Here is a 15,266-nt window from a genome sequence, read left to right as displayed (position 1 = left end):
TTTTTGTAGACAATTTCATCCCCTACAAATTATCTTCAATAATGGTTTTTCAAATTCAGCATAACTTCCTCGTTATTTAGATTTTAATGTCAAGCTCTTAAAAAATAGTTTTCTGATCGATATCAAGAGCTTGACATTAAAATGTTTATAACTGGGAGAGTATTGCGAAATTCGACTTTTAATCTTGAACTCGATACTTCGTGATAACCTTTGGTCTTGTGAAATTAAAACTCTAGTAATACGTAACTCACAAATTTTCCATCGTAATTTTACTTTTTCAAAGTGATCCATTCATTAGTTTATGAGATACATTTGACGTCTCAAAACAAATTTATCGCAAAAAAATATTTATCATCGGAAATGTCGAAGGACACAATTTATCGATAAATAAAAGTCAGCAATCTGCGGATCGGTTACATACAAGCTTGCAGAACTTCAGAAAACAGCAATCGGTAATAAATAATAATTTCTTATATTTGAATTTATTATAGTACTTTTTTTGTCGTACCTTAATAGTTTTGCTATAATATTGAAATTGAATAATTATTTTGTTTTTCAGCTTCAAGATCTAAAATAAAAAAATGTCAAAAATAATTTTATTGTTATCAATTTTCGTATTGGTTGTCATCTATCCTGGTGTATATGCAGCATGTCCTGGTGGTTGGGTAAGTAATTATCATATCGCAGTAAAATAAAATTTAAAAAAAAACACGAAGTTACATAGAAAGAATTTTCGTATGAATATTGCCATGTTATTTATTCTAAAAATTACTCTAAATCGAGTAATCTTGGGCCATTACGACTTTTTACTTTCGAATTACGAAATTTTACTCTTCCAGTGAGTAAAAATCAATCAGATGAATTTTTACTCACAATTTCGAGTAAAAATTACACCTAGCGGCTGTCTAAATAAATTCTCTCTAATTCAATTTTTACTCGTAGGTTATGATAAAAAGTTGATGATTCAATTCATAAAATTTCTATTGAATTACAATAAAAATTACAATTAATAGGCTGAAATTTCTATAAAAAATCTAAAAACCATCTCATTGCCTTAGAATATGACTTAAAATAAACATTTTGAAAAAAATTAAAAAAAAATTAACCTTATTGGGTTGAAAAAGAAAAGATACAAATTTTTTTTAAATTTTGAAATAAATATTAAGTTATACCCGATGAAAAAAGATTTTATACCATTGTATGAAATTATATACAAAAAATGGCCCGATCCAATTGTATACAACTGTATAGAAATTGTATACAATTCTATACAAATTGTATACAACTGTATAGAAATTGTATACAATTCTATACAAATTGTATACAAGTCTATATAATTACATGCAATTTTATACAAATTATATACAATTATATATAATTATATACAATTCTATATAATTGCAATATATAGAATTGTATATAATTATATAGAATTGTATATAATTATATAGAATTGTATACAATTTGTATAGAATTTTATACAATTTCTATACAGTTGTATACAATTGGATCGGGCCATTTTTTCTATCCAATTATATATAGTCTATATATAATTATATATAGTCCATATATAATTGATATATAATTCTATACAATTTTATAAAATCTTTTTTCATCGGGTAGAGAGATACATATGTCGTCGTTTTTTCCAAGCCTACGTTTGTGTGCGTAACATGTAGGTTATCGCAAGCAAAATGAAAGACATTTAATTAAAGCCGATATTAACCGATGATTAACGGAGACTACTGAAATATTACTCTGCAGTTGAGAGTACAAATTACTTCCATAGATAAGAAAATTTATTCGAGTTATAAGCAGTTTTTCATCAAAAAGTTAATGGGTTTAAAAGAATGGTATATTGGGGAGTAAAAATTAATCACATGAACTAAAAATGAATAGATTAAGATGAGATATTCACAATAATCGATTAAATATAAGACTTTTGAAAAATTACTCAGTAGTTGAGTAAAACATAGTCAAGCAACGTTAATATTTGAACAAAAAATATTAAATTTAAAACGAAAAATACCAATTTTTCGCAACGGCCCAGGATTACTCGAAATTATAGAGTAATTTTTATTAAAAAATTCTTTCTGTGGAGACATGAATAATCTTGAAGAACTCTAAACTTAAATCAATAAGTTTAAACTGACAGATTCCGAGTTTTGAGATTTGAACCCTTAAATTTACCATTCAATAGTTTTCAGTCGATGTTAAAATCTCGCGCAAAACAGAAATTTGAATAATTCATACTTTTCACTATAAAGTCGTATACATTTTTTAATTTCAAATCTAACGATTCGTATAAGCTAAGGACTTTTTTTCCTATGAATTTTAATTTCCTATAACTACGTTGCTCCCTTATGGGAAAAAAAATACTGACAACGGGGCCGGTCTTGGCACAATACTGGGCTACCTAGGCTTGGCCTCCAAAGGTTGGTCCGAGATCCGACCAACGTTCAGGTGACGAGCTTTTATTTTCCAGTCTTGGGCCAAGACTCAACAGACATTTAATTGATAAGTCTTGATCTGCCGGTCTTTGGGACAGGTTTAGTCAATACTCGAGTACTATTGTACCTAAAAACCTCTGGCTCCTCTGTATAGCGTCACAGCCTAGTGGATAAGACACTTGCCTAGCAGCCATGAGGGACCAGGTTCGAGACCCAGCAAATGCAAAATTTTAGTTTCATTGATCTACCTGCTTTCTCTATTGAATAAATTTATTTCCATATGTTACCATCTACTAATACACGGAAAGAAATTTTCTTTAAAAATTACCGTTAAATTCACTGTAATCGTGGGACGAATGGCACGACCTAATCATTTGTCGGTAAGTGAGATAATTTTTAACTTTTTTTCAACAAATTTTACCGTAGTCTACTGTAAATTTTATTCGGTTTTCGGTAAATTTTATGAAGTCTACCACAGAATGAATAAATTTTTTCGTAATTTTTATTTCAAAAATGGTAATAAATAAAAGCGCCGCATTATGCCCCACGATTACAGTGAATTTAACGGTAATTTTTAAAGAAAATTTCTTTCCGTGTATATCTAGGGGAGGGAGGGGCAAAAGGGGGTATTTAAGGAAATACTAAGTTTTTGAGGACTCAAATACGCTAAATCTTTTTTTTTTAATGATATTCAAAGTAAATAGAAGAAATTTTCAGTTACCGTTGGAAAAAAAAATTTTTCATTTCTGCGGGCAAAGTGGGGTACCCCCTAAAAAAGGTAAAAAAAAAAAATTTCTGGATTTTAAACGAATTTGATTAAGTTAAATTTTTTTTTTAAGTAATTTACATGAAAAAAAATTATATTTTACAGGTTTATTGGATACAAAAGAAGAAAAAAAATTTTTAATAGCTTTTGTCTTAAAACAAACGTCATTAATATTTTTCAACTGACAATTGATTTTTGAAAAAGTTTACCAAAAAAAATTCAAAGTAACGCTTAATTATATTTACAGAAGTGATTTTGGAATGTTTAAAAACCATTTAAAATTATATGATCGAGCGAGCCTGCCGAAGGCAGGCGATGCTCGATCGTAATTATATTGATTGTTTCGTTCGAAGAGATCACATTGTAGTACTGCCTCGCACACCAATTGTCACCACAAAGTTAAGCTGTAAATAAAATGAAGTTAGCTACGTTGTAACGCCGTCATCTGTCCAGCCTCATGCAGTTTAAAGTAGTTGTTTCTAGAAGAGATCACGGGAGGGATAATACAATAATTTTTAAATAATAATTAATAATAAATAGAGGGTGGGGTGTGATCTCTTCGAACGAAACAATCAATATAATTACGATCGAGCATCGCCTGCCTTCGGCAGGCTCGCTCGATCATATAATTATATCTCATGTTTCGTTCTCGAGATCACATTGTAGGATGTTCAGAGTATCATTTGAAAAAATATAATTATTTTTATTAATTTAACAATTCTTTAATTGAACAATATATTTTTTTTTTTTTTTTTTTATAATAACACACTTTTAGCAAATGTACTCGGATCTTGTACAATAGGTCTATTATAAAATTTTTCAAAAACCTTTGAGTTTTCTGACCAACCAGCAAGATTCTTGATAACGGAGAGATCGACTCCTTTAGCTAAAGCTGATGATGTAGAAGCATGTCTGATGCTGTGAGGAGTATAATCACTTGATATACCACAGTTAAATAAGAACATTTTCAACCATCTGCTCAAAGAATCTTTTGAAGCTGCTCTAAAAGGTTGTCTTGTTGTAATAAATAAAGCTTCTATATTGTCATTGATCAACAAATCAGATGTAACTTTTAAATAAGCTTCTAACATTGAAGCAACACACAAATTTTTATTTTCAGGAAACCGAGGAAGAATAAGAAGAGGTTGATGATGACCACGTCTTGATGTCTTAATAAAATCCGGAATTTGAATTTCATAACCGTTCTGAACTTTTTTAATATTTGATCGTTTAATAAGTGATAGAGTTTGTTTACGATGCGCCGTTATTAAGGCCATTGACATTAATAACTTGTTAGTTAATTCTGGTAAACTAAGAGCACTGAGCGGACTCATTTGTTCTAATTTATTAATAACCGGATCAAGACTGTAAATTTTATTGTACTTAGGTTTACTGGGTTTCTCTTTATAAATCCCTTTTAACAGACGAGATAATAAAGGACTCTGTCCAATATATTCTCCACAAATTAAAGAAAGAGCCGAACGACAAGTATTCAGAGAACTATAAGAAGCACCTTGATGAAATTTTCCAGACAACCAGTCCGCAACTTGACCCTCAGTTGGCTTGTATAAGTTCAAGTCTTGAGATTTGCAAAAATAATACCAATCTACAATAGGTTTATTGTATTGTTTAAGAGTAGATTCAGTAATCGAGTTGAGGAGAAGACTAACAGACTCTTCTTTTACTCCTTTCAACTTGAATGCTTCGCAGATAATCTTCCTGCCATCAGGGTTAATTTCGCGGCTAACGGATGCTGCATTTTCCTGTCAAGACCAAGCAAAAGATTATTTGAAGGTTGAAAAAATAATGGAGGAGATTCCAATAATGACAACCACAGAGGATACCATGGTTGCGCATGCCAATCAGGAACCACTACAATTCCACAAGCTTGGTCAGCTTGAATTTTTTGTAAAACTTTCAAAATTAGAGAAAAAGGAGGAAAAGCGAAAAAATAAAAATCTGTCCAACTTAAAGTGAATGCATCAATACAAAATGCATCTGGTTCTTGATGCCAGGAACAATACAGACTGCATTTAGTATTTATTTTTGATGCAAACAGATCTATTTCCGGAATACCTAATTTTCTGGTAATTTTATCATAAGCCCATGTGGCCAAGGCCCATTCTGTGTCGACATTGTCTACTCTTGAAGCCAAATCAGCTTCCGTATTTTCTTGAGAGGGAATATAAGATGCAAAAAGCCACAAACGTCTTTGTTCACACCAAGACCAAATGTCGTATGAAATGTTATTTAAGTCCCGAAATTTAGTACCTCCCATCTTGTTTAAATATGCAATCGCCGTTGAATTGTCAATTTTTAGAAGAATTTCACAATTTGTTAAATCAAAAGCAAATGATTTTAAGCCATTGAATGCCGCCAAAAGTTCTAAACTGTTAATATGAAAACGTTTTTCTTCATTAGACCACTTGCCATAAGCAACTTTACCATCGCAGTATGCACCCCAACCCATCAAAGATGCGTCCGAAAAAATAGTCAAATGAAAGGCAGATTGTTTGATGATATTTTTGGATGTTAAAATATTTTGTTTCCACCAAACAAACTCTTTTTTCAAAGAGGGAGATAGGTACATAGATGCTTCGTAATTATCGCCAGCTTTTAATAAAGCTAAATACTTATTTCGTTCGAACGGTTTAGAATGAAACCAACCATAATTTATTCCCGGACAAGCAGCAGTTATTTTGCCTACAAATTGAGCAAAATCCCTTATGGAACAAATTTTAATATTTTCAAATTTAGAAATTAACTCAAAAATGTGGTTTCTTTTATTTTGAGTTATTTCTATAGTCATAGAATTTGAATTAAGAATGAAACCTAAAAACTGACAAGATTGAGAAGGAATCAAATTACTCTTAGATCGATTTATTATAAATCCAAGAGATTCTAATAATTCAATAGTCATACTAATGTTTTTTAAGCACAGTTCTTCTGACGGAGCTACTAACCACCAATCATCTAAGTAGACTACTGATGTCCAACCTTGACTTCTCAAAATACTTATAACTGGTTTTAAGATTTTCGTAAATACCCACGGAGCAGTGTTCAATCCAAATGGCATGCAAATAAACTCATAAAGTTGACCGTTCCAACGAAATCTAAGATATTTCCAAAAATTTTTATGAATAGGAATCATTAAATATGCATCTTGTAAGTCAATATTAGCCATAAAACATCCTGGAGTAATTAATTTTAAAGCTGTTCTAATATCCTCCATTTTGAAATGAGTGACATCAATAAAAGAATTTAATTTTTTTAAATTTAAAATAAATCTCATTTTTCCATTACTTTTAGGAATAAGAAAAATACTGGAGAGAAATTGACCCTTAATGTCACTACATTTCTGAACAGCTCCTAAAACTAAAAGATCATCAATAGCTTCTTGCATTGCATTATTATCAGACAATAAATCATTACGAGGTTCTTTATGCTGTATTGGAGCAGTCAAAAAAGGTATTTTATAACCAGATATTGTTTCTAAAATAAAACTATCTGAAGTTATTTGTGACCAAGCTCGTAAAAAGAATTGTAGTCGACCAGCTATAGAACTAACCTCTACTTCGTGTTGTTTGATTGGGACTGATGGCCCTTGGATATGGTCAGAGATCGAGTTTGTGGTGGTGTCGATCGATTGAACTGGCCAAATTTCTGGAATGGTTTCCGGTTGAAGCCCGACTGAGACGGGCCACCTCGCGACGTAGCCGGGCTCTTCCAGTTTAAAAAACGCTTCCGTGAAACAAAAGTCTTCTGCTCGGGTTGGGATTTCAAGGTTAAACCTGCTTTTTCAACCGTAGAAGAATCTTTGATCCTTTTAGAAAGATCCTTGCCGAATAAAAACTCGTCAGTGACAGATTCTTCTAAAACAGTCTTGCGTTTAGACTCCACGTACTGATAGACATGAGTTTTACGAGCCTTCTCCAGTTGAAATATTAATTCACACATAATGTTACTGGAGTCACATAGCAACTCTAAAATGTCATCCTTCTCCAATGGTTCTTCATCATCGGAGAACATAGCGCACAGCGCTTTCCCGAGACTAACCAAGGAAAGGCCACATAGATTCTGGTTCGACGCGAGATGCTTATCTCTGCCAACAGCAGACTTGTGAAGCAACGGCAAAAGCTCTGGATTCAAAATCGGAGCTTTTAGGTTAATATTACCTTTATCAGGATATTTTTCTAAAATTTCCTTTTTTGTAGAGGCTTCCATCCCCTTTGAGAGAGTCTCCTTCCAACACGCGACAAGCTCAGGATGGAACTCGAAACTTAGGTCTTTCTGTCGACGCTTTTCAACCCCAAGAAGATCCCGAGCCTTCTCCGGTAGTTCAATAATTTCAGAATTATTGGTGTCATTGTCTTGTGGAGTACGAGGAACCTTGTTACCGGAATCCGTTTTGGGAACGGTCTTCTTTTCAAGATCAGACTCAGATAATTCATCATGATCTGAACCTACAAGACAATAATGATCTGGGTTATATATGTTATCAAGGAAATAAATTCTTTGACACAAATAAAAAAATTATTTTGATGTATAACCCAGTCGAATGGTACAATTTGTAACCGAAAAAAGGTACAAAATTGCCCAAATTGCTATAAGAAGCAATTTAATTTTGGTTATTTATAATTTATTCATTCATTTATTTTGGGTTAACCCAATGGTGCGAATTATTATAAAATAATCGCCCGAATTTATTATGAAAAATCATAATAAATAATTAATGAATAAAAATAATTATGAAAATAATTATGAAAAGTTAGCCTATTGGCATAGACATATACCTTCGTCATCTGATCTGACAGATATGTCACTTTCATGTTTGTCGGTTGACAATTCATCGATTAAATTTTGATATTTTTTTAATTTTCTTTTTAGAAAATCAAGATTCAAAGGTGAATCAGCTTGTCGCTTGCTCATAGTATTTTTTATTAAATATTAACTTAATTTTTCCAAATTAATATTGAGAGAAATAAAATAGTACGTAGTGACAAGAGGCGCACAAAAAACAGAATGAGGCTGGACAGATGACGGCGTTACAACGTAGCTAACTTCATTTTATTTACAGCTTAACTTTGTGGTGACAATTGGTGTGCGAGGCAGTACTACAATGTGATCTCGAGAACGAAACATGAGATATAATATAAAATTTTTTCTTATCAAATTTTGGGGGTACCCCGTTTTGCCTACCCTACCCCCTTTTGCCCCCCCTTCTCCTAGATATTTTTTTTTATTTATTATTAATACGTGTAGGTGCTTATTCAGCTGCGGTCTTGGCACAATACTGTTGCTCAAGCTTGGCTCAGTGTTATCATTTCGATGCTTAGACAGACTTGGGCCAAGCTTGGATTTCAAGCTTCCCCAGAGTTAATAAATCTTTCGCCAACCCTCGGCCAAGCTTGGGCCGATCGTTTTTTCTTATAAAGGCTCGGAGTCGGAAAAAGAAAAGTTGATTGTTTTTACTTCTCGATACACTACAACAATTTCTACTGAAAAATGAGAAATCCATAAAATATAATATTTCTTTAGTGCCATCCATCACAAGGATATGGCTGCTGTGAAGGAAATCGATGCACAACTAACTTGTTTCAAGGTACATGTATAACTATACAAGAATATGCAGACAGGAGAACAAGTCATATCGTAACATAATTATAAAAACACAATGGAGGTTTATAAATGTATTTTATGAGTAAATAAAAATATCTTATTTACAAAAAAAATTTAAAGGACTTGTTTTCATTTATTAGCGATGTTTCTGAAATCTTTTAGATAACTATTTTTAATGTCAGGCCATAAAAATTTTAACTTTTAGGGATCTGTTACCCGGGTCAAAAAATTTGATCTGATTTTAATCTAACTGGATTGCATTTAGACCAATTGGTCTGTATTTGAACTAGTTGATTTATTTTTTATCTTTTATAAAAATTTCAAGCTGTTTTTGATCTGCTGTTTTAAAAAACAATTGCGATACAGAAGGACAAAACTAGATTAATTCTGAAACTTAGAAAAATTTTAATTCTGAAACTGCAAGAACAAAACTAGATTTAATCGTGGACTTTTAATAATTTTATTTATATATAAAAAAAACTTATCAAAAATATTCTAAGTTCCAGAATTGATTATGTTCTGTTAACTATTTAGTATGACTTGAAAACGACGCCATCTATAAATAATTATTCCGAGCCAACTATGATGTAATAATGAGTCAGAATTTCATTCTCGTAAAGCACCATCTGTAAATAATAAATAATGGCCAGCTATTAGCTTATAGTGAGCTATTTTTTTATTTGAAAACAGCGCATCTACACTGTAAAGAATCCGGAGTGAATCCGGAGTGAAATAAAATCCGAATTCACTCCGGATTCACTCCGCCACTCGGAGTTCCGGAGTTTTAAAAAAAATCACTCCGCATGCGGAGTGAATTGGGAGTTTTTTTTTAGCGGAGTGATTGCGGAGTGACGCGGATTTTATTACACTCCCAATTCACTCCGGACCGGAGTTTTAATACTTAAATAAATTTGTATTAAACTGCTAAACAATGTGTGAGTGTGTGTGTGTGCAAGTGTGTGTTTGCGTGCATGTGTGTGATTAAGTGTGTGCAGGTGTTTGTGTGCGTGTGTGCAAATGTGTGCATGTGTGAAAATTTGTGCGTGTGTGCAAATTTGTACGTGTGTGCAAATGTGTGCGAGCGTGAAAATGTGTGCGTGTGTTAAATTTGCGTTAAAATTTCAACACTTTTTTTGTGTTGATGTTAAAGTAACACTTAATAAATGTTGATAATATCGATTTTTATACTAAGTAACACTTTCAAAGTGTTGAAGAGTAAATCGATTAAAAATTTTAAAGTAACACAAAGAATTGTGTTGATTTGACACAGAAAAAATCAACACAAAAATTTGAACACGGACCGTTTTTAACACAGATACACAATATTTTTTACTGTGCATAACCAATTGTTTTGAACCAGCTGTGAGGCAATGTTGAGTCAAGATTTCTGTCTTGTCCACCGCCATCTGCAAATAATAAATATTGTTCACTCACGAGATATCGATGAGCTAAAAATATTCTTGAAAAACTATTAGCTAACGGTGAGCTCGTTATTAGCTAAATCTGCTAGCTAGTAACGCTGAGCTAGTGACTCTAAACATATCTTCATTAGCCAGGATTCTACTCGGGTAAGGGCAAAACTAGATCATATTGTACATATGAATTGAATATTAAAAAAAATTCAAAAAAATCGGTCTATCGGTTAACCCTACGGGCCAGCCCCAAAATTTCCCGCTTTTTTCGAGCTCGTTGAGCTCGAAAACATCATTGTGAGTACATTTTTGAGCTCTTCGAGCTCGATAATACTTTTGTATGCCATTTTTTTCAAAAAAAACATTTTTTAGCATTTCTTTCTTCCACGATATCTCGCGAACGAATTAACCGATTTTGATGGTTGAGGCGGCAATAGACGCGTTTTATTAAGTTCTAGAGCTGATTAGATTTTGAAATCGAATAATTCAATTTTTTTGTAGATATCCGAAAAAAACGGTTTTCACTATTTTTTTAATCAACGATATCTCGTGAACGAATTGACCGATTAAGACGGTTGAGGCAGCGATCGACGTGTTTTATCAAGTTCTAAAGCTGATCAAATTTTGAAATTGACTTATCGAGTCGTTTTTGAAAAATTTCAAAAAAACCAAAAAAAAAAATTTTTTTGGTTTCTTTCGCCAACGGTTTCTCTTGAAGGAATGAACCGATTTTGATGGTTGGGGTGGCATTCGACGCGGCTTATAAAGTTTTAGAGCTGATTAGATTTTGGAATCAATCCATCGAGCAAATTAAAAGTTATCCAAATAAAACATTTTTGAAAAAATTTTATTTTTGAAATATCTCTGAACGCACCCTACGGATTAAGTTCAAATTATTATGGCTTCAAGATATTGATAAGCGGCGTCGAATGACACCTTAAAGATCAAAGTCGGTTCATCCGTTCGAGAGTTATGAATATTAACATACATACATACGTACGTACGAACGTACACACATACATACACTCGGACATCATCGTGAAATTAGTCAGGATAGCTGCCTAAAACCTCAAAACGTCAAAATCTGATAGAAATTCGGTTTTTGCAAATCGGACCGAAACTAACAACTTCCCGAATTTTTGAAAATTTTCAATTTTCTTAGCGGGAAGTTAAAAATAAAATTGAATAAAAGTAACTGAAAATTTTTAGTTGATTTAAAACAAATCAAATTTTTCGACCCGGGATGCCATATAAAGGCGAGTATTTTTTAACTTCCCGCTAAGAAAATTGTAAATTTTCAAAAATTCGGGAAGTTATTGGTTTCGGTCCGATTTACGAAAATCGAATTTCCATCAGATGTCGACGTTTTGAGGTTCTAGGAAGCTATCCTGACTAATTTCACGATGATGTCCGAGTGTATGTATGTGTGTACGTACGTACGTACGTATGTATGTATGTAAATATTCATAACTCTTGAACGGATGAACCGATTTTGATCGTTGAGGTGTCATTCGACGCGACTTGTTAATGTCTTGAGGCCGTAGAAATTTGAACTTAATCGGTAGGGTGCGTTCAGAGATATTTCAAAAATAAAATTTTTTTAAAAATGTTTTATTTGGATAACTTCCAATTTGCTCGATGGATTGATTCCAAAATCTAATCAGCTCTAAAACTCTATAAGCCGCGTCGAATGCCACCTCAACCATCAAAATCGGTTTATTCGTTCAAGAGAAACCGTTGACGAAAGAATTCAAAAAAAATTTTTTCCTTGGTTTTTTTGAAATTTCTCAAAAACGGCTGAATAAATCAATTTCAAAATTCGACCAGCTTTAGAACTTGATAAAACGCGTCGATTGCCACCCCAACCATCAAAATCGGTTAATTCGTTCGCGAGATATCGTGGAAGAAAGAAATGCTAAAAAATGGTTTTTTACAAAACAATGGCATACAAAAGTATTTGCGAGCTCGAAGAGCTCGAAAATATATTCACAATAATGTTTTCGAGCTCAGCGAGCTCGAAAACAGCGGGAAGTTTTGGGGCTGGCCCGCAGGATCAACCGATAGACCGATTTTTTTCAATGCACTAACAGTTTCTATACTAGCAGGAAGATATCTTTAGGCAAATGCCTGTTAAAATAAGAGCCCTTAAAATTAATATTAACAGGTGTCTCATCGCGATTTTCTATTTCCCATTTAAATAACATCCGTTCAAAAGTTAGTGAAGTTTGCACTCTAATTCATAGTAAATTTCGAGATCTTTTTATTTTCCGGCGAATCTATCAGACTTATCACAAAACGTCATGAGATCTTTTTTGTAGACAATTTCATCCCCTACAAATTATCTTGGATAATGGTTTTTCAAATTCCGCATAACTTCCTAGTTATTTAGATTTTGATGTCAAGCTCTTAAAAAATAGTTTTCTGATCGATATCAAGAGCTTGAAATTAAAATGTTTATAACTGGGAAAGTATTGCGAATTTTGAATTCTAATCTTGAACTCGATACTCCGTGATAACCTTTGGTCTTGTGAAATTAAAACTCTAGTAATACGTAACTCACAAATTTTCCATCGTAATTTTACTTTTTCAAAGTATTCCATTCTTTAGTTCATGAGATACATTTTACGTCTCAAAACAAATTTATCGCAAAAAAATATTTACCATCGAAAATGTCGAAGGACACAATTTATCGATAAATAAAAGTCAGCAATCTGCGGATCGGTTACATACAAGCTTGCAAAACTTAAGAAAACAGCAGTCGGTAATAAATAATAATTTCTTATAGTTGGATTATTTAAAGCCAATTATCAAAGATGATGATACTCTAACAAAACTTTATTTTGTTACTAAATAATTCAAAATTAAATATAATTATTGTTAAAAGTCATTTAGTTAATAACGTCAACTTTTCACTTTGTTTTTAAAAATACGTTTATTATAAAATAAAATTAATCAAGATTTTTATAATTTATAACCTATTTCCTTTATATTTATATACTGCACCGAAGTGTTCCACTGGCTTAACCCGGGAAATTCACTGATTTAACCAAGCTCGATGTTATCGAGCTCTTGGAGCTCGAAAGCAGCGGTAAGTTTTGAAGCTGGCCCGCAGGGCCAACGGTTGCTTAGATTTTTAATTTCCCGCTAAGAAAAGATGATTTTCAAAAAATTCGGGAAGTTATTGTTTTCACCCCGATTTTCGAAAATCAAGTTTTCATCAGATGTCGACCTTTTGAGGTTCTCATTTGATCAAGTAGACTCGAAACTATTGGCAAATTACGAAAAAAAATTGTGTCCTCCGACATTTCGGATGATAAATGTTTTTTTGCGATAAATTTGTTTTGCGACGTAAAATTTATCTGATAAACAAATAAATGTACTTCTTTGAAAAATAAAATTACGACTCCAGAGAGGAAAGTAAGATGTACCCAGGTTTTTATTATTAACCTGCTAGAGTACATATGATCATTAACATTTAAATTATTTAAGTGAGGTACATATTAAAAAAACTCGGCGAAAATTCTGCTGGGCTCTGGGTGCGAACTGTCGTCCTTCTGATTGCTGAGTCTGAACGCTAGCTACTGCACCAACCTCCTAATGTTGAACTGATATGTTTAAATGATCTACTTATTCATTCTACTATAACCACTTCGTTTTATGAAATATAAAAATACTATTTTTATTAAAATTGCATATAATATTTTAAAAATAAAACGTATTAAATTTAATTGATTGTTTATCAAGAACCCAGGTAAATTGTCTAAAAAAAAAAATTAATATTTTAAACAAAGGAAATAAATATTTACTTTTGCTAACAATGTTATGACATGAAGAAAACAATCATAGAAATCCGGATCCTTTTCCATGATTATTTTTCCAATATCGACTTTTTTCCGGTACCTGTTGCTATTTTGGAAACCGCACAAAGCAAGTAGCAAGTAGCAAGTAGCAAATATTAACTTCGATTCCGTCGTCCATCTTGCTTTACTACCATTTTAGAAAATGACATTTATTATAAAAATTTATGATTTATTTCTTAATTAAATTAATGTTTACGAGTAAAGTTATGAAATTACGGTTGTTAATTGCAAATAATAACGAACTAAAAAATATTTTAATTGCTAGTTGTAAATAACTTTAATCGGAAAATTAAAATATTTATTAATTAAAACAAATAATAAGTTATTTGAATAAATAATAAAAATCCTAAGTTTGCCAAGTCCGGCCAAAGGATGGGTTTCTGCAGGAATAGCCAAAGCTAGGTTACCCATCCTTGGGCCAAGTTTGGCACGCCGGTGAATGGCTAAAACTGGATCTGCCAGTCTTGGCTCAAGGGTGAGTAACCATAGGTATGGCTGAAGCTAGGTTTGCCAGTTCTGGTCATACCTATAGTTACTGGCCATTATCAAATTTAATAATTGATCTTGATGAATGAATAATTAATATCCCTCCATAATAAATAAATTTAATAAAATTTCCATTCAATTTTTTAGGATTATTAGCTTTTATTTTTCGGTGTCCATAGTTGCTCCATACTCTTCTTATTTTCATCCATATGTTTCAGCGATATTCTCTAAATATTTTTCTCCCTAAAATTTTTGTCCTAAACTAAAGCTATTTTCAATGGGTTATAGATTTTTACATAGATATCAAACACATCTTTTTTGAATGAACAAGTCCTTTAAAATTTTTTTTGTAAATAAGAGATTTTTATTTATTTATATAATACATTTATAAATCTTTATTGAATTGTTATAATTATCCTCCACGGAAAAAAATGAACTATATAAATTGAGAACGACAAGTAGCATAATGGTAAGTGATCAGTAAATACTGTCATTCTAAATAGTAATTTTTTCATTTATAATTAAAACGTGAATGATTACAGGATAAGTACACTGTAAAAAATCACCGGGGTAAGTCCAAGCGGTGTAGGTGTTAAAATCGGCGGTGTTAAATTTCAACACCGAAAGCGGTGTGAAAATAACGCCGCCACCGGTGTAAATATTCTAGACCGGT

The 15,266-nt window shown here is 32.2% G+C and overlaps 2 protein-coding genes across 6 annotated transcripts in view; both read right to left on the bottom strand.

Moving 5' to 3' along the window:
• Positions 1 to 15,266, bottom strand: part of LOC130668593 (homeotic protein ultrabithorax) — a 639,564-nt gene that overhangs the window by 343,333 nt on the left and 280,965 nt on the right. The window lies entirely within an intron of this gene.
• LOC130668594 (uncharacterized) lies at positions 3,955 to 8,478 on the bottom strand. Its single transcript, XM_057470956.1, has 3 exons — positions 8,010 to 8,478; positions 6,785 to 7,679; positions 3,955 to 4,979 (listed from the first exon to the last, which is right to left on the bottom strand). Exons 1-2 carry the CDS (start codon positions 8,143 to 8,145, stop codon positions 6,787 to 6,789), a joined length of 1,029 nt encoding a protein of 342 aa, XP_057326939.1. The 5' UTR covers positions 8,146 to 8,478; the 3' UTR covers positions 3,955 to 4,979; positions 6,785 to 6,786.

Source organism: Microplitis mediator, chromosome 5 (assembly GCF_029852145.1).
Source record: "Microplitis mediator isolate UGA2020A chromosome 5, iyMicMedi2.1, whole genome shotgun sequence".
Classification (NCBI taxonomy): domain Eukaryota; kingdom Metazoa; phylum Arthropoda; class Insecta; order Hymenoptera; family Braconidae; genus Microplitis; species Microplitis mediator.
The sequence above is the reverse complement of the archived record's forward strand: the minus strand, read 5'-3'. Positions and strand labels throughout refer to the sequence as shown.